Here is a 24,573-nt window from a genome sequence, read left to right as displayed (position 1 = left end):
AAAGCTCCAACTGGTGGGGCTTTCACCAGTTCCTGTGGGAGATTGCTCCATGGTCTACACGTTTGTCTGCCGGGAAGTCTTCCTGCTAATCAGCCCATACATTTCCTTTCTTCTTTTCATCCCATCGGCCCTAGTTAACCCATTTTGTATGCTGCTCATCTTAAACATTGTCTCTCTTCTAGGGCAAAGCACCTTTCAGGTGTTGATACTCTTTTACCATACCGCCCGTTCATCTTGGGTGAAAGCAGGGTTGCTAGCTGCCTTCAGTGTTGTTGATGAGCTGCAAATCCACAGACTTTATCTTATGGTAACTTGTTTGCTTGGCTGTAACCTAAGAGTTTCAAACTAACCGCTTAGGAGGTTTAGGTACCTGAATAAATTTAGCTGTGACCTGGGAACCTGAATCCTTGTGTTGCCTTGGATCTTTCAGCTGTGTTTAGCTTTCTTGGTGGAAATCAAGCCCTTTTGCCTGTTTTTTGTTGCTGGTCACCATGTTCCTCCCAGCATTGTAGTGCTCTCTTTTTTCCTGGCAGCCTTGAAAGGTGCAGAAAAGGAATTGTTTCCATTCCATGTCATTAGCAGAGTTATCGTATATTGACTTAATGGTGTTTTAGAAAGGGCTGTAATTTACTTTGTGTAAAGCTTGATGTCACACTATAGACGTTTGTTCTCCTTTTTCTCCCTTCCCTCCCATTTGGACTTGAGAAGTCTCTTCCGCTTTAGCTCCCGCACCCCGCAGTAGAAAAGCTTCCTCTATTGCTGGTCCGGTCCTTTTTGCATGTTTGATTATATTACCACAAGGGTATATTTCTGAGGCACCTACACTTCTGCTTTCACTTAGTATATTCTTATTGAAGCAGCCACATGGTGAGTGTAGGAAACACAACAATGTTTGTTATGTTACAGAGCATGTAGTGTTGGGAAGGATTTTATGTTTTGATTCCAGTCTTATACCTTTCCCCAAAAGGTTGATTTTGCTATGGAGCAGGTTTACAGGTAGTATTACCACACTAATTTTAAAGCAGGTATTATTAATAAATAAATAATTAAATACCCACCGACCACTTGCTGGCTCCGCTTCTTTCCCCTGCTATGTTATGAAATGCTGGAAACGTTTTCTGTCACTCTGAAGTTCCCATTGCAGTGTGTATAATCATCCTGCAAACTCTGGGGTGTGTTTCAAAGGGTTCCCATTCACTCTTAGGAAAATACTCTGTTTTCACAAAATACCATGTGGGCATCTCCCTTGTTTTGGGATCTGCCCTCCAGCATTTCCTTGCAGGATTTCAGGCCGATTCAGATGAAGCCTTTTGGATGTTGCTTCATTTTCACTCTCAAGTGAATTTGGCAAAACTGTGTTGGCAGTTTTTTGCATCCTTCATTTTCCTGCTTCTCCTAAAGAACACTTAGTCCTTTCTGAAAAGGTTCTCAAAGGGCATTCATCTAACTTGTCATCTTTTATTCTTATGTATTGCATTGCTCCTGGGAGTAATCCTCCAGCTGTAGCGTGGTGCTATTTTATCCCCCTGAGTGGCATCCCCAGCTGCTGCTTGCCTCTGGCAAAGAAGACAAATGGTTATTGTGTTCTGGAGCCAGGCCAGGTCTTCTGTGTCTCGCTTGGTCAGTATTGTTGTGTTTTATTTAGGACCTAGCAGTGTTTGAATAACACGGGTTTATTTTGAGGCTTTCCTTCTCCGTCTCCCCCCTCCCCCCGTTGATTTTTTTGTTTAGAGACCTGGATTTATTAAAGAGAGACAGCCCAGCCTGATGGGCTCTTTAGTACCCTGTGAAGAATACGCTTTGGGCTATTTTTCCTTCCTTATGTTTGAGGTTTTATAATAATTGTGAGGAGAATGTCTAGGCTTTCATATAAATTTCTGAGATGATTCTTGTCTGTAGTTAAACTATCTGGTTCAGCAGAGAAATTTTACCAGTTTTGAGCAAATTGTTGCACTCAAATTTCACTTAGAATGTGAATAAGCAGCTCAGCCAGACTTTTATATATGCCTTTCAATATTTGTTTCAGAGCAAACACACCCTCATCAAAATCAAATGACTTCTCTTTTTCCTGTCCACCCTTAACCCATGTCTGCAACGCTCACTTCCTTTGACAGTGCAAACAAGGCTTCAGCCCTGGTCCCGCTGTTGCTCCTCTGAATAGCAGCTGACTTTACAGGACTGTTCCCCTCGCTGCTGAAGGTTGGTCACCCCCTGCACACGCTTCTGTAACCCCCTTCCCTGAAGCGCCTGTGCTACCAGAGCAGTGACACGAACCATGTGGGCAAAGGGTTTGTGCAAGTGGCTCTCACTCAAGGCAAGTGCGCTCCTATCTTCTCTAGCCAGGCCTCGTTTAGCAGTCATAGCCATAAGTAATGATGTGGCCTAGCTAATGGTGTGATTAGCAGATAGTCCACTCGTTTTTGTAGGAAATTGGGAATGTCTCTTGGCCATCTTCTCAGCCATAAATTAGGGAAATTGTTTCTGTGCCAGTGTTGGAAAGGGCATATTCAGTCAGCATATTTTAAATATTTCTTGAAGGATGTGAAAAGCTTCAAACAGCTGAAATAACTGGAAGGAAAAATGGAACGGGGAAAAAATGGAATGTCAAAACTCAGGATTCATCGATACTGAAATGAGCTTCCTTCTTTTAAATTGCACAACTGAAAATGTCACATTGCCATAAATATGCTAAATGTAGTTATAAGTTTACTGTCTCCATGTCTTTCCATGTTAGAAGAGTGTCTGCTTATGGCTGTGTAGAGATGGGAAGGAGACTTTTAAAAAGAGCTTTGACATTTACCTGAACAACAGAAATACCTGGTGTATACCAGGTATGGTTGCAAAACATATTTTTCACTTCTAATTTTAACCCTGTAACATGATTTTAAATCTGTGTTTAGCAGCAACTTGAGCTCAAATTTGGAAGATACCCTGTAGACCATTGTGCTGGGCTGACGCCAGCCGGCAGCTAAGCTCGCTCGCTCGCTCGCTCAGATGAGCTCAGCTGTCCTGGCCCTGTCCCCCCCCAGCCGCTGGCTGCAGGGGCAGCCTCAGAGGCAGAGAAGGCCCAGGCGCCGTGCAAGCGCTGTTCAGCAGTAACTATAACGTGGGTGTGTGATCAATACTGGTTTTATCACCAGTTTAAAACACAGTGCCATACAGGCCGCTGTGAAGAAAATTAACTCTATCTCTGCCAAACCCAGTACAACCAGTCACTGTCCTAAACAGCCTTTTTCAGAGATAGGTTCCCACTGTCTTGCCAACGAAGGAATATTTGGTAGCTGCACTTAACGATGTGGAGCTTCGTCACAGGGAAGCAGCTCCAAAACCTTCAGCATCCTTAGAGAGCTGGTTAGAGCATGGGGACCGCAGAATGGGGTTCTCTCCCTTTCTTTAAGAACTTCCACTGCAAAAAGTTGCACTTCAGAGTCTTCTAGTCCATGGCTTGTTTCTCATAGGAGAAAACGATAAAGCCGTCAATAAGCGAAACAGGATATTGTGTAGACCAATTGGGTATTACAGTTAGCAAATAACCAGTGTTGAGAGATGTTTTTGCACTTCTAATCAACCGCAGGAGAGTGAGTTAGCTTACAGCATTGCCGTGCAGTTGGGAAGTAGTAACAGACTCTGCTCCTGGCTAGTTGCAAAAGTGGAGTAAACAAGTTGTGTTAAATACACCACTGTAACAACCTACAGGATCCTTGGTTTGGATGATGGTCCAGAGATTTGAAAATCTCAAAGAAGTGAGACATAATCAAAGAGCCTGGGTGTCACCTCTGTTCTTGTAAGGCTCACAGCTGCTGTAGCTTCATAAGCACCTCTTTGATGTCCTGATTCAGTATTCAAACACTAAGTAAAATGGGCTAATGATAAAAATGCGTCATGGAAGAAATAACTTGGAAGGGCTTAAATGACCTCCAGGGTGGTGAACTTCCAGATGTGAGAGCACAGACCTATGAATTCAGGCACTGCAGCTTAAAGGAAGCCAGTCTGCTAAAACTAAAAAAGGTAATGCTGGTAGTAACGGGACAGAAGACAAGCCTTCTCAAGGCGAGTACAATGCCTTGGAGCATAGTTTATGGTGTTTTAGTTAAAACATTGCAACTTGATCAGTTATAATCCTAGTATTTTTCCTCTGAAATGCTGCTGTGTAGAATAAAAAAATCCTTGAAGATCGGCGCCGAAGGGCACTCCCAGCACCTGCAACCACAGCCAAACTGACCCCACAGCGGGTCCTGCTGTAGGTCAGTAGGAAGCCGGTATGGAGGATGCCTCCATTGTTTTTCAGTCTGTGTGTTTTTCTGAGGACTTGGCTTAGAGTTCAGCGCTTCAGGACAGGCATGTAGGTCCTGCAGCGCTTCCTGTTTGCTAGCAGTTACATTTTTTCACTGCAGCTTAGGTCTTTGTCGTGGTTTAACCCCAGCCAGCAACTAAGCCCCACACAGCTGCTCGCTCGCTCCCCCCCAGTGGGATGGGGGAAAGAATCGGAAGAGTAAAAGTGAGAAAACTCACAGGTTGAGATAAAGACAGTTTAACGGGGAAAGCAAAAGCCGCCTGCACAAGCAAAGCAAAGCAAGGAATTCATTCACTACTTCCCATGGGCAGGCAGGTGTTCAGCCATCTCCAGGAAAGCAGGGTTCCATCACGCATAACAGTTACCTGGGAAGACAAACACCATCACGCCGAATGTCCCCCCTTCCTCCTTCTTCCCCCAGCTTTATATACTGAGCATGACGTCATACGGTATGGCATAGCCCTTTGGCCAGTCTGGGTCAGCTGTCCTGTCTGTGCCCCCTCCCAGCTTCTTGTGCACCTGGTAGAGCATGGGAAGCTGGAAAGCCCTTGACTGGTGTAAGCACTACTTAGCAACAACTAAAACATCAGTGTGTTATCAACTTTGTTCTCATCCTAAATCCAAAACACAGCACTATACCAGCTACTAAGAAGAAAATTAACTCTATCCCAGCTGAAACCAGGACAGTATCCACCCCTTATTCCATACCATTTACGTCATGCTCAGGTCCCGTGTTATCCAGTACATCCTCATTAACCACCACCCCCCTTCCCATCCTTTAATGCAATACACAGGTGTCATTCCCTTAGTCTATGGACCATGCCTGTGAAATGTCTGTACTAAGAAGAAAATTAACTCTATCCCAGCTGAAACCAGGACAGTCTTGTATGCGTTAGACGCTGCATATGGCTGCAGTTGCGTACAAGGTATCAGGAAGGTTTACCTCTGGTTTTGCATGTCGGTCCCTGCCTTTCCCCACACCGCTTTCCCCACACCGCCTCCCCCACACCCTGCCTCTTGCTTCCATGCAAATAGGAAGAAGTAGGGAGAAATAACGATAAGTTGCTGTTTATTAGCACAGCTATGGAAAAAAAAAATCTTTTATTAATGCAACATATGGCCAAAGTTTCCTGACACAAGCAGCTTTCTGATTCATAGTTCTCCAACATCCCCTGTTCCAGCTCAGACAAGTTGATTATTTCCTCCCACCAGCAGATGTAGACAGGAACAATTGGAGCTGTGATAACATTATCTTTAATAGGGGCCAGCTGGGTCACACACCTCGGTCTTTCCTGTCTGTAAACAGCAGCGAGGGATGGCCCCACGGACTGCCGGCGGGGAGTTGTGGCCACGCGAACTGACTGAAGAGGAGGGAGACGCCAGTTCGGCAGTAATCCTCAGCTGCCAGGGAGGGATGGAGGGAAATAAAGGGGGCCTGCAGAGAGATGTGAAGCAGCGGAGAGGGAAGTCATGGTCAGGAAACTTGAAACGCTCCTTTTAATCTCTCCGGTAAGGTGGGAATCAGGAATTGGACAGCTCTGGATCGACTGCCTTGGGGTGGGAGTCCCTGGCTGAACACGGCTGTGCTCACATTGCAACACAGCTTAGAGAAAGCAGCCTTTGGAAATTGCCTTACCAGCTCCTGCTGGGAAGCAGTTAGCTTTTTTACACTGCTGCAATGCGCAGGGTAAACTTCATCTGCAGGAACCCTTTTTGCCAGTCGCCTGGGGTTTTTAAGTCAGCTTTTCTGTGCTAGTGGATTGAGCAGGTACAGTAAGCCAGGGGATGCAAAGGGGGTGAATTCTGCTCTTTTTTTTTTTCCAGCATGGTCCATTAAAATCCTCATTAAATAGAAGCTTTCCCTGAAGTTTTATGAAGCCTATTCTTATGTGGCTGTTGCCATAAATTAAAATGGGAAGTTTGTTCACATCTTTTGCTTTCAATAAGGAAAGGATTTTTTATTTGGAAATTGAGATTTGTCCTGGAAGTTTCAAGTGTGCTTGCACCCAAAAGGTTTCAAGATAAAGACCAAACACTCAGTCAGGAAACACGTGGAAGGGGTTTTGTCATCAAACAGGCTCTTTTTTTTCAATTGTGTGTGAAAACTTCTGGGTGTAAAAGCTGTGCCAGCAATGATACGTGGTTTCAGTTTTTCCTGCTCAGACAACTCGGAGGTGACTGCTTATGGTGAGGTGCTTGGCTCCTCAGTGTGGGATAGGCAAGGGAAAGAGTTAGGGTTCGTGTCATAGCTCGAAGGGCTAGTGTTGGAGAGTACTTCTAATTGTGGAGTGATGTCAGTTAACTGCATCTTAACGGTTTCAAGCACCCTTTCCTCCCCCAAATGTAGGCGTTTAAATACTACAGTGGCACGAATTGACTATGGGGAAATGCATAAAAGCTCATAAGTTCTCACTTTCAGAAGATGGCTTAGAGTGGCAACGCGTGGAGTTTTCTTCTGTGTCATATCCTAAGTGAAAGTTAACTAGTTCAGAAGGGAAGGAGGGGAAGAAAACACATATGTATATCCTCGCCAACAAGGGCCGTTGGAGAGGTAGGAAAAAATATATATATATATGTAAAAAAAAAATATATAAAATGTGTCTGTGTATGTTACACTTTTTTTATGAACAACTTTCTTCCTGGCCAAGACTCTAACTTCAGCTGAGATGCCTCCTTGCTCAGCTGGTCTCTGGGAATGTTATTCTGCCCTTAGTTTAGCGTGTCCTCACTGACCATCTGGCAGCTGTGTAGCCACATTAATTTAGGTGCAGTGTCACACCAATACTCTTGTTTCTCTGTATCTATGTGTGGTCAAGCTGGTAGATGGAGTCAAGTAGCCCTTTGGAGATAAAGGCAGGAGAATTTTGGGGGTTTGGCTGTTTTAGAAGTGACTTCATGTCCCTCCAGCAAAGGAGGGACATGTTTATGGCAAGCTTCTCTGAAGTGGACAGAGCAGGACAGAAGAAAATGCAAAGGCACTGGTTAGATTTTTGAAGTGGGCAGTGGAAGTTTGCTTTGTGGGTGGATGAGAGGTAGGAGAGAATAAGCTCAGGAATTTTGAAGGTGAACAGGGGAGAGCTTCCCTCTAATCCAAAAGGAGGGAGATGTGGTGAGGGATACAAGGAACCTGGAAGGTCTGGATTGCAAGAGGGGGGAGAGCTTGAGAGAATTGATGATGACTTCTAAACAGTGGGCCTGGTGGCTCGACGACGATGTTGTTCATGGAGTCTGTGTGCAGGGGGGAGCTCAGAGAGCTAACTGGGACAGGAGCAAGAGCAGAGGTGGAGGGCAGAGCCAGAGGTAGAAAGGCAGAAACAAGGATGAGGTTGAGGTTCAATTACAATGAAAAGCAGAACTGAGGGAAGAAAGAGCAAAGTGTCAAAAGAGAGGCTGCTGGGGATGGCTGTTAGAGCCGAGGCCTGGGCGGAGGTGGGAGCTGGGTTCAGCCCTCTCTATCATTTGGCAGGACGGGTCTTGCCCGGGCGAAAGCAGTGCAGAAGAGATGCCAGTGTGAAACTGGGAAGGAGTTTGGAGCTACCCCAGTGCAAAAGAGTGGAGAAGGAAAGAAAGTGAGAGTAAATGAAGCATCATCTGTGCTGATAGACAAGAAGCAGCGGAGGGCGGTAGGAAGTTGTTAGGGTGTCTTGACAGACAGCTGAGTGACGGTCAAGACAAGTGCCTTGATATCAGGGCTCAGGGAGAGACTGCATGCAAACATGCTTTGAAAACTAGGTTATCACATGAGACCTTCTAGGAGTTTATCTGGTTTTCTCTGTCATGAGGTTATAAGCTACACAGACAGGCTTTTCACACTCTAGCTGTGTTCTTATATTTTAACTATTTTCTCCTCTTCCCATCTTTGCCTGTTAAAATTAGTATGCATGCTAAGGATGGGATTTGGTGTCTGTGGAAGGCATACCAACAATTTGTAGGTTCCATTTTCTGAGGATGTTTTACCTGTTGCTGTGACAGGAACGCTTGAGATTGCTGTACACAGAGTTGAGTGAGGAATAAGAACTACAATTTTAGCTGTGCTTTTTCTCGCTCATTTAATTACCGCTGCATTCACCGTCTCCCCTGAATAGGAAGTCATTTTCCTGTTCACTTGAGCCTTTCAAACAGTGAAAGGGAAAAGAAAATGAATAGTGGAGGGCGGGTAATGTCATTTTAAAGCCCCAACAGTCAGATGGTAGGCTTGGGAGACAGCACCTGAAACTATTATTAACCAATTAAAATGAAGTTCTGACCTAATTTCATGTCACTGATATTCCTTTAAGTCAGCGCAGCCATCTTAGCGAGACAAGGTATCTGCAGGCTCCTTGCAGAAGTCCAGTGAGGCCCGGGTGCCTTGCCAAGGAAGGAGCTACAGCTTCCTTCTCCATCTGGTGAGGAAGGCTCGTCAGTCAAGGTGGGTGAGGAAAGAGCCCACAATTAGGGCGTGTGCCAGACTCGATTTGCAGCTCAATGACAAAGTGCTTCTTCCTGAGTGATGTTTCCGATGGTCTTTTTTTAAAATCTTGCCTGTGTGCTGCTCACTTAGCGCTCTGTTTATGATGGAAGTGAAATGTGAGTTTGAATAATTTGAAACCTGAGATTTTTCTGTTTGATCTCCATTGCTGCACCTCCTAGTTCTTTTGTTCCTAAAAGAATATTTACGGAACTCCTGGACCATACGTGTTCCTTGGTAGCAGATTTCTCTTCGTACTGCGCACCCCGGAATGCACATTTATAGCATAAAGTAAAGCAGTACTCAAGTGCAGCAGCAGTATTTATGATTATGGTAACCTTTTTCTTGCCAGAAAGTGGTTAACACGTGAAGAATCTCCATTAGCCCAAGTGCTCCTATTCATAGTTTTTAAGGACCCTTGACCATGGGATGCAAGCGTGGAAGGGATTTTCTAGGCTCTTGAGGCTAGAACTTATAAAGTTTGGTTGAATTCTTAAGCATCTATTTTCATTTTGAGTTTATATTTCTAGATATGGATGCCCTAAACTGGGTTCAGCTGTTCCATGGGGGGGTCTCAGCAGTGCCTTCTATACGAGCTTGACTTTACAAACCTCACCCAAAATACCCTGATCCTGGTGAAACTGAGTTTATCTTTGTTGCAGTTGTACTTCAGCTACCATACCAGCGTCCTTCTCTGAGCACAGGGCAGATTCTTTGCATCGTGAGTCCAGCTACATGTAGCCTTTCATTTTCTATCTGCTCATGTTGTCCCATTTCTGATTCTCCCTTCTGCATGATACTTCTATCTGGGTGGTGGTGTCAATTACACTTCTGTGTAATTACTAAGGTCTATCAGTAACCTACTTACTGTTCTAAGACCACTAATGAAGATATTAAATAAAATGGTCACAAGATTAGTGCCTGAGGAATGCCAGTAGTGCACCCTCTCTGGTTTGCCACTGCTGCTTTCAGCATGCCAGCCATTGTCATCTTCTCTTTTATTTAGCTCTTAATTCACCGTCCTGTTCTTCTGCTGGTCCTTGTCTTTCTCCACTTTACCTGACTGCATGCTTTACTGAAGTCTGAGAAAATAGCTTTGCTGTATTTTCTTTGTCTAGAGAATCAGTGGTCATACAGACAGTTAGATGGGTTTGATCCATCCTTTGTAGATTCATATAATGTTTTACTACTTTTTTTTTTTTTATTTAGCCCTGGAAATCTGATTATTTTTCAGTATTTTCAAATGTGGTGAAATGCTTGCGTAGTACTAGGTCAGACGAACAGTCAGTAGCTGTTGTTTTCCCCCCTCCTACTCTTTCCCTACTATAGTTGCTTTTTTTGGTCCTTGGGAAGCACTCCGTAATGGATGCAGTTGTTCAGAACCCTTGTATCACCATCCTGTGATTTCCTATGCCATGTTTTGGTTAACTGGATTTTGTTTTCTAGAGTTGGTTTTTTTTGGTTGGTTGGTTTTTTTAAAGTATCCAGTTATGGGATAGAGGCAGGTTCCCCTCACCTCAGCACATTAAGCTCTTCAGAGTCATCTGACATCTGTGCCGCTCCACTAGGCTCCCTCTGATCAGGCATATTTCAGGTGCAATTCCTCATATCCTAGAATACAAATGTAAAGTGGGCTAGATGATTTTAAAACATCAAGGTATTTATTCATTTCTCTCTGACTGCGAGAAGAAGCCTGAAATTACAGTGTAGTTATCGACTCCTTAAAACGAGAAGTGAATCTCACTCCATGAGTTTTGGCTTTGACTCCTGATACATCTGTACCCATCTTTGTTTGCCAGCTTGCCTTGCTCCCATGGTCAGCATTTTTATTCTTGCTGAAAACTGAGGCCAAATACCTGTGTAAAGTTTCTGGCCATTCCTGTATTATCTTGAATATTAAACCGTCACTTGCTGCACAGAGATCCCAATTTTTCTTGTTTTTTATGTATTCCCAAAATACATTTCACTATTTGGCATGCCTGCAAGAAACGCCAAGCATCCTTTATGATCAAATCCTTGAGCTTTTCACAGCTCAGCAGTCTTTGCTAATTACTTCCTTTTAATTTATGTCATCCTGAGGTCATAAAAAAATATGCTTGAGCTGTACACCATTTTATCCTGTAATTTAAGCTAACCCAGCTTGATGTAGTATTCTTTGTATTACCAAGTTTTATGTTAGTTTTCCTGCTTCGGAATAGCTGGGCCATAACCTCAGTCCTAGCATTTGCAGCTTATCTACCCTAATGATACAGTTCTTCTTGTTTTCATTCTCATTAATATCTGGCTGTGTCCAAATAATACCGTGGGATTGTGAGACCTCCTCAGCACAACAAAAGCAAGACTTTTTATCACTCTCTCTTAAAGGGAATTTTACCTAAAAAGTTCTGCCTGTGCCAGTGGTTCTCCATGTGTGTTGGGCAGGTGCTGAGTTCGAAGACAGTTCACCTGGGTGGGAAAAAATGTCTGATGCATGGTTGAGCCATGGAGCACTTGTGAGGGCTTTGTCAGACGTGGCAGAAAGTAAAAAGCAAAGATACCTTGCAGTTGCTGAGAAAAAAACCCTGTTGGCCATTAACTGTCGTGATCACCTTCTCTAGGTGTTTGCTGAAGCAATGAGTCAGACCCGCTGTGCTCCTCTTACTCATGTTAGAGCCTTGCCTGTGACCCAGCCACCTTCTCCTGGCTTCACTTTCTGCTCCTTTCTCCGATACCTTCTAGTGGTATCTAGCACCTGAGAGGGTAGTTCATCACAGTTGTGATGTCCACCCCTGCCCTTCTTCCTCAGTTTGAGAAATCATGGGCTAACTGTTTTATCTTTGCAGCTGTGTGCATTTCAGACCATTTCAAACACCTTTAAATTCATCCTTGGAAGGAACAGTTTCATCATTTTGTGTCACTGGGAGCAGTGGTTTCAAGCTGAAGTAATGCTTTGTAATTGAAAGGCAACTTCATTCTCTCATAAATAATACTTGCTCGAACAGGATAGAAGGGAATGCCACAATCTCTTCTGTCTCTTCGTGGTCTATCTGTTTTCTGCTCATGCAGCATGGGGATATGATATAGATCAGCCTAAGCGTGGCCTTCTCTTTGTTTAAAAGCAACCTACTCATTTTTATTTCCCCCTTAGGCTGATAAAGTCTTCTAAAGCTTTTGCGTTTCTTCCCTGTCATATTCCAATGTACTTATCCCTCCTCCTCTTCTATCCTTTGTAGTTGCACAAACATTACTAGCTACCCAATGTCCGTGAGCAACACTATTAGAATATGTTTAGATGAAGGAGGATCTTTTGTTAAGAGAAATATGTTTGAATTTTGTTTTGTCTTTCAGATGGAATCCTAATTAGTTTAGGCAGGGGATGAATAAAGAGCATAAAAACTTTCTACCCTGATGGCTATTGCTCTCTCCACATGTTTTTAAACTCCCTAGTACACAATAAAGACCACATAAATTCAGCAAAGTGATGAGCAGACTGGATTAAATGTACTTTGGGTGCTACCTGTATTTGCTTACAACTCGGCATCATCCAGAGCCTCATGAGAAAGGGAAATGCACCTAGAAATCCAGCTCTCCTGGGGCTAGTAGGTAGCAGAAGTGAAGAGGGTGCCGGCAGCCTGGCTGTGCCTCTCTGCTCACCAGCTGGAAGCTTTGTTGAAGGGAGAAGTACAGCAGAGACACTGGCGATCCCTTGGGAAGTGCAGCTGCGCATACAGGAGCACTGACGGCTCTTGATGTTTGACAGGTGCTGCTGAAGAATTATCCTTAAGCTGAGCCTGAGCTGTGTGGTGCAAGAGCAGAGCTGAGCTTCCTCAGCCCTTCGGATAAAGGGTGGTAGCCAGCTTTCTGGGGGGTGTTTCTTTCATATCAGCTTTTCTACTTATCTAATCCTACAGCCAAAGGGAGGGAGGCTGTGCAGTCCATGTTCACATGGCTCCAAGAGAAACATTCAGAAGAACATTCCTTCATCTTAACTTTCTCTGTATCCAGTAGTTATTAAAAAAAAGTATAGTAGTACTGTCAGATCTTGGTATTTTGAATGTTTATATGATGTTATAATTAAGCACTAAAAGCTTCTAAGAAGTGAAGTGCACCCCTCTCACCCCCCTCCCTTTGCTTATTCGAGCTGTACTGGCTGTAGTGCTGCAGTATTTCTATATTCTGGATTAGCTGGAGTGTTCACCATGAATGGCTTCTCCACTCCGCTCCTCTTTTAATGTCTGCTTTCCTACAGGATTCATTAATCTGTCAGTTCAGTAACTGGGCTAGAGCTGACTCAGTTTGCTCAAAGAAACATTAAAAATCTTCCTTGTAAAGGCTTTCTAGTCTTTCTGGATCTGATCTACCTATTCCAAAGCTTTAAGTTGAAGAAGTGAGCCAGAAATTTTGTGAACCTCTTTGTAATTTTCCCATGTCTTCCACTACGGGGATTACCTATATAGCCTCTTAATCTGGTGTACGTGAACACTATCTTTTTGACAGTTACAGAAAGTAAAGCAAGGCAGTCTCAGCAGCAGGGTACGCTGACTGCGGATTCTCCTTAGGATCTTGTTTTTCTATAACTTGCTTTCCTTCTTTGGAGCGCTAATCCTCCCGTGTCACACATTTTCTGTTAAATTTTTCTCCTCTGCTAATCTCTGGATTTGTTCTGCTGCCCTTCCTAATCCACGGGAGCATTGGTGACCTCAGGAGACACCCTAGGCAAGAGGGTTTTTTGGATTCAAGTAACATCGATTATTCCTCCTGCAGTGCTGAAAATCAGCGATTGCCTTTCAGACCATCCCTGAACAAGACTGAACTCCTTAACCACTTGCGTACCAAAATCTGCTCACTGCAGTCCAGCCCTAATGGGACGTGAGCTCTCAGGTTAATATCGTGCTCAGAAACAGCTGTTCCCGCATCTTTGCAAGTTCTGGAAAGAACTTTCTGCAACTTCTGAAGTATTGCACAGGAGAGGAGGAGATAAGCCAAGCCGAGTTATAGTTTAATTTCTAGAAATCTGTTTTTGCTCTGGGCTGTAAGTCAAAAACAATAGAGTAACAACGTTTCAGTCTTAGGTAAAAAAATCTCTGCTGAAAAGAAAACCATTGCTGTGAAAAGCTTTATAACCATAGCCCAAACATGGGATCTCTTGTTTTGCTTTTAAAGAAGCGAAGGGGCAAAACTTGGTGCTAACAGGAGGGTAATGCTCAGTGGAGGTTTATATGCCAGGGTCAAAGGAGAGAGGAGGGAGGAAGGGGGGGCATTGGGAGAGGTCTGAGTAGCTGAGATGCAGTAACTTGTCCAGCGTTGTTCTGCACACTGAGTAGGAGTTGCGAGTCGGTGTCTGTCAGTGTTACTGCACAGGCGACAGCAGTGCTGGCTCGCTCTTTGCTTCTGTGGGAGGGTGGAGAGGAGGCTGTGGGGAGGCGATGCTCACCGGGGTCCCGGGGGAGTGTGTGACTGCAGGACAAGCCTTGAATGTGCAAAGGCTAGTCAGTTTATGTATTAGTTGCAGAAGCGATCCATAAATGGTGTCCGTGTATGTTAGTATATGCAGTGTAAAAAAAGCTGTGAGATTCCTTTTACCTCATTTTATCTAGAATACAGCTAGAAGTGAGAACTTCCCAGACGTTTTGGAGATCATACCTAGCTTCCAGGGGAGCGACAGAGCGTGACTCCTGAAGACGTGTAAAGTGCTCGCACATTCTCTCTGGCAACTTGTGCCAAGCAGAATGCAAAGTAATCCACTCTGGTGCCAGTACAAGAAAATGCAAAGGAACCATCTGTTAAACCCAGGATCTTCTCCTTTGGTGTTAAAGTTTCAGTATCCGAGAAAATGGGAACCCAGCAGGGCTTCATAGCTTATGCTGTGCTGCTCCTCACCTTTAGGCATACCTTGCTGCTTGGGATGTCGCTGGCACCTGAGATCCTGAGCAACGTGTTCAGTGTGGGACACGCTTTCCTTCTCCTTTGGTGGTTCTCTTGAACTAAGCTGGGCAGAGCAACAAAAGATGACCTGTAGAGTTAGCGTCCTGCAGTGGTAGAAAGGTCGGTCTTTGATTTCCTCGATTCTGAGAAGGCTAGCAAAAAGGCAGGGTATTTTCAAACTATGTTTCCTTCCTGCTTGGGAAGGAGTTCCCCTCCAACGTGGCGGCTGTTACCCGTGGTGCCATGCTCTCTCCTCTTGCCAGGGTGAGGGGAGAGCAGGAGAGCCGAGGGGGGGAAGTCTCCTCACCGCGGCGGATTTCCTTTCTCAGATTGCCGCCGCTGCAACAGGATGTGCAAGTTAATTCGGCACCCACCGGGGGAGGATGGCTGGGGAAGGGGGATGTGGAGAGAGAAAACAGGGCCTCTTGGTGAAATTTTTGCTCTTTCTTTACAGCCCTTGATGGTCGGGTCCATGTTTGTCCTTTGCAGTGTGAGAGAACTGGTGTTTCCATCGGACAGAGGGGTTTATGTTCTCCCTCAGTATCCTTTGGCCCTGTTAGCAGCAGCAGCAGCAAGTGCTGAATACTTGCATTAGCTGTGCATGACGACAGCCCAGATCACTTTCTTGCTTGGCCAGAGAGATGTGGAGGAGTTCTCTTAAATATGTAACAGTTTGTTTAGTTTGAATATGCAAATATTTTAGGAGCTATGGAGAGCCTCTGTATCAGTGAAAATACCTGGTTTTCGTCTACCAGGTAGCATAATGTCTTTCCTCATGAGGAAATGTATACCGATACATCCTTTGTCACCTTCCACGGGCTTTGGCAGGGAGTCACTGGTGTCAGTTTTGTACTTGCATAGACCTGACAGTGGGGTTTGTCGGAGTGTAGTCCCGGTGGAGGAACAGGACTGGACTGCTCCTGCAGGATTTAATTTGGGAAAGGAGGACGTGCTGGTCTTGTTTGGTCCTGTGGATTTCCTTTGGTTTGTCAGAAGAGCAGGTAGGCTGCTGCGCTGTTCTGTTCTGTCGCTGGTGCTCCACATGAGTAGGTCTCACATGTATGGATGGACATGCTCAACCATTTTCCTGATTTCTTTTCAAGGAATTTCCCCACTCCCTTTCAAATGCGAGCACCTTCTGTCCTGTAATTAGACTATTCTGTGTATTTTTGTTTACTTTTTACAATAAGGCGAAACAGTGAACTTGGCAGTATTGATTTTTGCTACTTCCCTTCCTTCTCCAGAGCACTTAAGATATTTTGAGGCCTTCATCTCTGAGCTTTTTGGGGAGAGAACAGCATCCATCAATACATCAGCTGTCAGGGTTCAGCTTCTTGAAGTCTTGGCTTTCCAGCCCAGAGCTCATGACTTTTTTCATTATGACTTGCTAGGCATTGATGCACAGCAAAGGTGAACAGTGGGACTGGGGTTGGGGGAAGAAGGGGAGAATTTAAAAAGCTTTGTTTTACAAGCTTTTTGATATAAATGCATGTGATGAAGATGCAGGGTAGAAAATAGCCCCAGGAGAGGAGGAGGATGACTAAAAACCTGAAGATCTACGTGCAGTGGAGTTTAAGAAGCTGAATTAAGATTGAAATGAACCTCACATGTTTTGGGGTCAGTGCGGCCTTAACTGAGTATCTGAGTAACAGGATACAATAGATTTGTGTAGAAAATCCCACGTACAGCCTCAGGAGTCAGGGAGCAGAGAGGTCAGGTCAGGCTGGTACTGTATGTCCAGTTAACAGGGAGGAAAATGGTTACAGTACCACAAAGGGACCTTTGAACTGTGACTTGTGAAAATGTGTAGCAGAGCACTGACAGGTCTCTACTGGAATATCGGACAGATTCTTTCCCTTTTGTGGCATTTTATTAAGCTTTCTAGCACTCGAGGTAACATCTGGTGATTTGGTGGTATCTGCCTAGTGAGAAGGCTCAGAACAAACCTGTCACCTCTGATCATTTTCTCCTTCTCTTCATTGACCTCCTTTGGGTGAGAGTTTCATGAGCTTTTTCCACCTGCAGCAAGACAGGCTGCTGTGGAGGGACACGCACTCCTGTTCTGCTGCGCCGAAGCAGTGCATCAAATAAAAACTGAAACAAAGCAAGAACTTAGTGCAGCATCCTGGCGAGTGGAGTTTGTTAGCTGATTGAAGGCTGGGAGCCAAATGCTTAAACAATAGATTTATGAGTTTGGTTTTTTTTAAATAAAAATATTTTAAGAGAAAAGTGAGGATGAATAGAAACGGAGAGATGAGTTGTAAATTCCTCAGGGATATAGCAGTGGGTAGATCTGTCTTCAGTTTTGAGAAGAGAACAGGTTGGTATTAAAACTTCATTTCATATGAATGATAATCCAAAAACTGTTTCTGAAGAAGAGCTTTTAAAAAAACACAAATCCTGCTCAGACAGATTCTGACATACAGTTGATTTTAGCATGGACTGGAAACACTGAATAAAACAAAAAATACAAACCTATTTTTAATCATTTAGATAAATGATCTTTCTTTTTGCTAAATCCAACATTTGCACTTGTTTGTTTTTTTCCCTGAGTGAACAAATCCAGATTTTTTTCACTTGGACATAGTTTTATTTTTAAATGCGGCTTCCAGAAATGCATGCGTGTGGGATTGCAGTTGGGACCAGTGGAGAGCTGTGGCACTCTGCCAGGCACTCGCCCTGTCCCTGCAATATAGATGGATTGCCAGCGTTCTGGAGAAAAACAACCCCAAAACTTTAAACAAATTATGCTTAATGGAAATAAACTTTTTTTGCCCTCCTGGGTAATGATTTGGATAATGTGCTGGCTGTGTGTTTCTGGAGGACAGAGGAAGGGGAGAGGAGGGCAGAGATGGAGCTCTGTATGCCTGTAACTTGCACCCCAGTGGATGCTCTGGGAAGGCCGTGGGGCAGACTGTGACATTTCTAAGCTTGGAGCATTGTTTAACTCCCTGCCGGTCTTTCTGTTAGAAGGTGAGCAGGTTAGCTACAGCCAGCTACGATAAGAGCATTTATTCAGAGGTGGTTTTCTTCCATATATGGGTTTGTAAGACCTGGAAAGGCATATGCCTTGTATCTGGCATTTTCTGTGTACGGCTTTGACACTGTCTTCCATGTCATTCACCTGATTTCTGCTGGGTTTTGATGATAAGTGATAATGCCATGAAACCAATACCTGGTTTTCTTTTTTTTTTTTTTTTTTAACATAGAAAAGGGTGAGCAGAGTAGGCTATAGCCTACTTAAAGGCACCATAGTCATATCGCTCTGGTTTTTCAAGCTGGTGCTGATAAATCTTTTCTCTCACTTCTGTTGCTATGGTGTTAGTTCTGTGCAAAAACAAACCTTTGGGTGATCATGTCAAATGCAAAGATCGTTTGGAGAGAGAGATGCTGAAAGAGAAGGGAAGTAGGAGGGCTCAAATTCCAGCTGATGACAAACAATGAATCAGTGTTTGTCTCAGCAGAGGGCCATCAGAAATTTTGCACTCTACTTTCCCTGACTTCTGCTTGGGTCTGATACTCCACTTGAAAAGGCTTCTTTTTTTCCCCTCAAACCTTTTTTTTTTTCCTTTTCTTTTAATTTTACCTTTTTTTTTTTTTTTTTTTTCTTCTTCTTCTTCTTGATATGTAAAAGGAAGGTGGATCTCTTCCAAATTCCTCACAGCCCAGGAATATTTGCTTTCTGCAGTGCGGCCCAGAACTTATTCTTGCAAACAGAGAACTTATTCTTGCAAACAGTTTGATCCTCCAATCCACAAAATACTCGATCAAATTTTGAAGGTTTGTTTGGTTGAAATGTACCTGCTGTCCTTGTTGAAGCCATTGAACTTCCTATCAGAGGAGCTGCCCTGGCGTGCCATCATTTCTAGCATTGCTTTCCTGGTGAAGGGGAAGCAGGGCACTGTTACAGAGGACTCTTTTTAACACTTTCTGATGTGCAAAGAAGGTGCATTGGGTTTCATTCTCAAAATATGCCAGTTGCTTTTAGCTGGCACAGCTGTTGTGAAGAAGTTATCTTGCCCAGATGTCTTATGCTTCTGGAAAACACTGTGCTGAAAATGCCTGGATGTGCCTTGAAGGCTTATTTCTATTCTTGGGTCAAGGCTGAAAGGAAGGACTGTTTTCTTGTTTTCTGAATGTTTCTGTGCAGATTGAGCTGCAAGTGCAGGAAGAATGTAGAGGGGTAACCAATCTCAAATACTTATTTGCTTCTCACTGTTTTTCAGACTGGAAGTCCTGAAAATGGATTAATTCACATTTTTGTACCTTGGCAACTGGGAACTTTCCGACCTAGTTAAATGGACCCTTTGTTTTGCTGTTTCCTTCCAGATGTGATAGGCTGATGAAAAAACCTCAGGAAAAGCAGTGTGGTCATCTGAGATTTCTTTTAAGGATATTAACTGATTTTTCTGGAACTTGGTTGCAGAAGTAGATCATCTCCTTCCATGTCCTTAGCTAAGCTGCAGTTCACTTCATTTTGCTTGAATTTTGCAGACATTTATGCTTGCCCTTAGCCTTCATGCTGCACTACTTGTGGGAGTAAAAATGTAAGTGCCAGGACAGCCAGACCTTCTGTGGACTGCCTCACCCAGCCACAGCTTACTGATCGCTGAGCATCCACATCAAGTCTGTCTTGTTTGTCTTTACCGTTGCGTAATCTTTGCATGTAGAGAGTCTGCTGCCCACCTGTGAACAGTGCCTCTGTTAGTCTCCTCAGAAGATAGGTGCACAATATGTTTTCCAGTTGTATTAGAATCTACCTGAGTACTTCAAAGATAGTACTAGAGCCTCAACCTGTAACTGTTAGTAGGAGCACATAGTAACAGGCAAGAAGACGTGGTCTCTGTTGGGAAGAATTGGCAGTCTTTTGGTTTGCCTTTGTGCCATAGGTAACTTCAGTTATTCTGCTCAGGTAAGCCTAGCCCAGATAAGAGTGCCTACACAAGAAAAGGAATTTCGTTACATGGATCAGTTAGATTAGCAACTAGCAAATTATTATAAGGCCGCTAGGCCTCTGTTGTTTTAGTTTTATTGGTGCTTGAACTCCAGACGTCCTGTCTTATCGTTTCTTTCCTTCAGGCACTCCTTAATTCAAAGCAGGGCCATTTCTGTAGCGTGGGAAATTTTATTAGGCCAAAACTCAAGCTAATGAGACAGTGAAGAGCAGGCTTCTGTCAAAAAAGAGCATCAGCAGCCTCTTCTGCCCAGCCCTCCTCTCCCTCCTGTACCCCCCACCTCCTTCTCTGCCAGAGTTGAATAAAGGGGATAGCAGCAATGGAAAGGAGCATGCATGTAACTGTAAAATCAGATGCTAACTTTAGTTTAGCGAGCGCACATCTGTCTGTCATTTCAAAGATGTTCCCGGTTTGAAGTTTACAAGGTTAAGTTGCCACTGATGCAGCAGATCGCCCAACTGGTTGAAGAGCGGTGCTTGATAATGTGGCAGCTTTTGTGCTGTGGGCAGCCCAGTGTGTTGGCTAGAACATGAGCCAGTTCTGGTACTTACACTGTACAAATGTTCAAATCTGGTAAACAGCTTCATGGGATCATTAAGTTTGGTAGGGACCTTAGGGGTCCATAGTACATCATCTTGATCAAAGCAGATTCAGCATTAAATTCAGACCAAGTTGCTTAGGGCTTTGGCCAGTCGGGTCTTGAATACCTTGAAGGATGCAGATCCTGCAGCCTCTGTGGGGCTCTGTGCTGCAACCAGAATGTCCTCGTGGTAGAATTTTTTTCTTGATTTTGTTGGAATCTCCACAGTTTTGATTTATGTCCAGAGAAGCCCTCACAATGACATTGGCCAGTTCTCTTAGTACCCTTGCATGCATCCCATCAGGTCCAGTAGTCATCTTTGCATTAAGATTTCCTCAAGAGATTCCTAACTCAATCCTTTTCCAGTACAGGTGGTTCCTCTGCTCCTTGAACCCTGTCTTGATACTGGTGACCAAACCCTGTGACACATCACCACCACTTCCATGCCTTCCCGTGCTGTCTGGAGCAGAGTTTTTGCACACCCCACCCAAATCTTTGTCCCCTATCCAGCTAACTGCCGAAGTCTGCTAGTGGGAATGTTCTGGGAGCTGCATTCCTTTTTACCAGCTAAATAGCTGCCCCGGAAGCAGATGAATTTGCAAAGACCCTGAGGCACTTGCTTTTGTATTACTGTCCTGGGTGCTGTTTTGTGCAATCCCAAAGGGCAAAGGGCACAACAGGCGTTCCTTTTATTAGTGGTGATAATCTTTGTTGGCTCATTCCTTTTGCATGTATGTGTAAGTACCAGGAAGGAAAGCTGAAGAGGGAAATGTTGGCTCAGGGTGGAGAAGCACAGGAAGGTGTTTGGATGAAGGGTGCTTGCCAATTACGTCACTGCTTTTTCATGGAATTAGATCTACGCTGCTGAGAATAAATGGCTGAGTAAAGTTTTCTGACATTCAGTGACATATAAATTCTCAGGGATTTGAGTAACATACCAAAATAAAGGCAGCATGTAAAGTACATGCCTTCTGTGTGGCAGCAACACCTTGGACGGTGGCAGGGACAAGAATCTCAGATCATATATTAATAAAAGGTTTCTCTCTGGTTTTTTCAGCTTGACCTCACCAAACCCATTGAAGATCAGGGCCCTTTGGATGTGATCATACATAAACTGACAGATGTCATCCTTGAAGCAGACCAGAATGACAGCCAGTCACTGGAGTTGGTTCACAGGTTCCAGGTAAGTGGTTCTTTCATAGTCCTTCTGCATTTCAAGCAGGAGGATGATCTTGGTGCAGCAAATTCCATCTGTTTCCTGTGCAGTTGGTAGCGTTTGATGAAAAGAGCTCCCTGGCACACTGCTGCCCTGCTGCTGATAGCCCAGCAAAAATAGTTTTGCCAGTCTAAAATGGACTTGCACCTTTGGATAGATTTTATGTTGTATTGCTAAGGTTAGTAAGAACTGGTTTCCCACCAAATGGTGTCCTGATGTCATTCCAAGAGCATGAGCGCCTTTCACAAAGATGAACAGGTGTTTGCAGAGTCCTTTACAGGCATCTCTCCGCGACAGAAGCCACTAAATTAATTTGGCCCAGTTCTGTCTAGTCTTCCCAGTTCCTGGAATGCTACGACCTGGAGCTTTTGATCATGCTATTTGTTCTTCCTCTAGTACTTCAGTTCTACCAGTTCCACACCTGGTGCTGTTTCTTCACCCTGCAGGCTAAGTCCAGGCTGCATGCTTAGGGCTGTCTTCACGGTCCTCAAGAGCTGACCGCGTTAGAGGAGCGCTCTCCTGCAGTATGTTAGGCTGTAAGCCTGAATTCGGGGTGGAAGCTGAAGGGCTCTTTGGTTTAAGTGTAAATTTCAATGGCTGTTTGCTCTCAGACTTCTTGATCTCTCAGCCGTGAGGAGACTGGGATATGGGGGGAGCTGGGCAGGTGGGAAGGAGTCTGTTGACTATTGTGAAGGCATCAGCCAAACTAATGAAAAAAACAGGTATATTCCCAGGAGGCTTATGTCCTCTGTGTGGCAGTCCATGCTCCTGGTAGAACTTTCTAGAGATACACACATCAGAAAAGGCTGCAGACCCCTGATTTATAGGGATATTCTTATTGGGACAATATTATAACCTTCACTAGTGCTGGCAAATCTCATTTCAGAGCAGCTGAGAAATAGTTGTATTCACATCCCACCTACCGTGGTATGTGGCACTGGTACCCCTCTGGTTATATGCCCGTCAGCAGCTGCCACCTATTCATGTACGTGCCTCCTTGTCGTTACTGTATGGCTCCCCTGTCAGGCTGTGTCCTTGACCAGAGTTTGGAGGCAGTGCATTGTGCTTCTGTTTCACCGCACTTGCTGTTTTCCGAGATGTGATTGTCCGTGTCCTACAGTGAATTTACTGAAACGTTCCCATGTCTCACAGGCTGGTGAGACTCCTCCTGTGTTAAAACTGTGGAGCAACTTGTTGCACACAGTTTTAAACCGCAGCCTTAATAAAAGCTAAACAACCAAACTAATATTGCCCTAAAATCTTACTTTATTTGAGTATAGGCTTGTGTGCAAGTTCAACAGTTCAGCCTTGCCTTTCCTCTCCATCCTATTAGAAATAATAAATCAAGAGTGTCACCGTATTCAAGGTGATCCCCTGTTACAGAAAGCTGCATAATAACATCCCTGTGCTGTGTTGTTTCTTAAGACTGTGCTGCAGCTCTTGCTATCTTTGTTTATCTTGGAAATCACAGAGCTTTCTTTTTAGTGGCATCTGAAGGAAACCAGCAAACAAATCTTACTGCTTTCTCTTCCTGACCCAGCTCTTCTCTCCCATACTGCCAAGTTCATCTGTGTTAATGTCACCTCCCCTGTCTCCTGTGCCTGACTGTTTTGTTGGCAGCATGGCCTTAATCTCGTACAGCATGTACAGTAATGGGTGACCCCTTGGGTCATTGATTTGGACTGGAGGTATGCTGCTTGTGACACACTAACTAGTGTGGAGAGGTGAGAACAGTCATTGATCCCAGGGAGTCATGGAGAATACCGACAGAGGTATTTGACAAAGCATGTCAAATTCTTCCTGTAGGATTTGCATAGTGACAAATTGATTTAAATACCTGCTCAGCACAAGAGCATTCAGTTACGTTAGATATTTTTGCAGACCTGTCTGCTGCCTTCTAAGAATAACAGAACACAAAGGGGAAAACAAGTTGGGCTGGAGCAGGTTTGGGTTACAGTAGAGTGAAACAGAAATAACTGTAATCCAGAGACTAGATAATAGGGTTGAAATTCAATCTTCTGTCTGTTACCATTGCTGCTATTTTGTTGCTGTAGAACGCTTACGTCTTTCTGTCCCTCAGCTTAACACCACCCTTTCATAAATTGGTCTCTATTTCGTAATAATGGACTTCATAATTTTCCTGTAAATATCAGTATTCAAGCAAAAATAATACTGTGGTTCTTGTGAAGCTAATTTGCAGTAGGCTGATGAGAAGTTGAAACATTTTTATTTTGATAATACTGGAAATTTGGTTTGTGTGTCAAGTGTGGTAGAAAGCAAAGGTATTGTTCACACACCCGTGGCATATGCTGCATGTAAGTCAGCACCCTTTAATTATCAGTAGGTCTGTTAATCAGTAAGCAAGTGTATCATTAGAAAACGTCTCTCTATAGTAATGCGTGCTCTCTCTGTATTTTTCTAGAGCTCAAGTAGTAGAGACATATGGAAGTGAGGATAAGTTTCTGAGCAAGTCAGATGGAGAAGAAATAGCTCCCTGTCTCCTGACTTGATCGGTAAATATAGTTGAACTTGCTCAACTAACAGTACGAACTGTATAAGAAGGAAATAAATTGGGTGAAAAGCACCCTATGAATACAGAGCTTTGTCTTATATCAGTGTCTTCTGTGCAGAGGATGGTGGTGAATTCTGCTCATGCTTTGAGGACTCCTCTGCATTTGCATCTTCGTTTCATGTCCCTCTTGATGGTGGTTTTAGTCGTCTTTGAACACTCTGCCTAATTCCAGTTTAGCATTGCTGTGTTCACAATGGCAGGCTTCAGCCAGGCATACTGTAAGAAAGGCTGTTGCAGGGCTATGCTAAGAAACTTGCTTAATTCTTCTTGCGAAATGCTTGGATCCAGCTGGCTGGTGCCTTCAAGGCCTTCATTTTTAGGAATATTAAATTTAACCGCAAATGACAATAATAAAAAAGCCAAGAATGCTAGAGGAGAACTTGATGTTCTTTCTTCTCTGCCTGTCATTAGTTCTTGGTTGTACAGTAAACACTGTAGGATCTAATTTATCTCTTCTTTTTGTGAATGCCGTCTTCCTGCAAAGAAGTGCAATGTAATGCCTAAAGAATTAGAAGGGGATCCTGGAATGTGGGTTCAGTCATATGCTTTTCCACAGTTTCAGTATGTAATCTAGACCATCCTGTTTGCATCCCTAAGTTTTTGTT

General features: G+C 44.0%; 1 protein-coding gene across 4 annotated transcripts in view; it reads left to right on the top strand.

The window, feature by feature from the left end:
- Positions 1-24,573, top strand: part of ITPK1 (inositol-tetrakisphosphate 1-kinase) — a 174,164-nt gene that overhangs the window by 76,431 nt on the left and 73,160 nt on the right. For all 4 annotated transcript variants that reach the window (XM_087747557.1, XM_087747558.1, XM_087747556.1 and 1 more), the window contains one exon: positions 21,238-21,363. In XM_087747557.1, coding sequence (XP_087603683.1) covers positions 21,238-21,363 — 126 coding nt within the window. The remainder of the gene's footprint in view (positions 1-21,237; positions 21,364-24,573) is intronic.

The sequence above is a fragment of the Nipponia nippon genome, unplaced genomic scaffold (genome assembly GCF_047370975.1).
Source record: "Nipponia nippon isolate SJK-2023a ecotype South Korea unplaced genomic scaffold, ASM4737097v1 scaffold_11, whole genome shotgun sequence".
Taxonomy (NCBI): domain Eukaryota; kingdom Metazoa; phylum Chordata; class Aves; order Pelecaniformes; family Threskiornithidae; genus Nipponia; species Nipponia nippon.
Note: the sequence above shows the minus strand (reverse complement) of the source record. Positions and strands in the feature narration are given on the sequence as shown.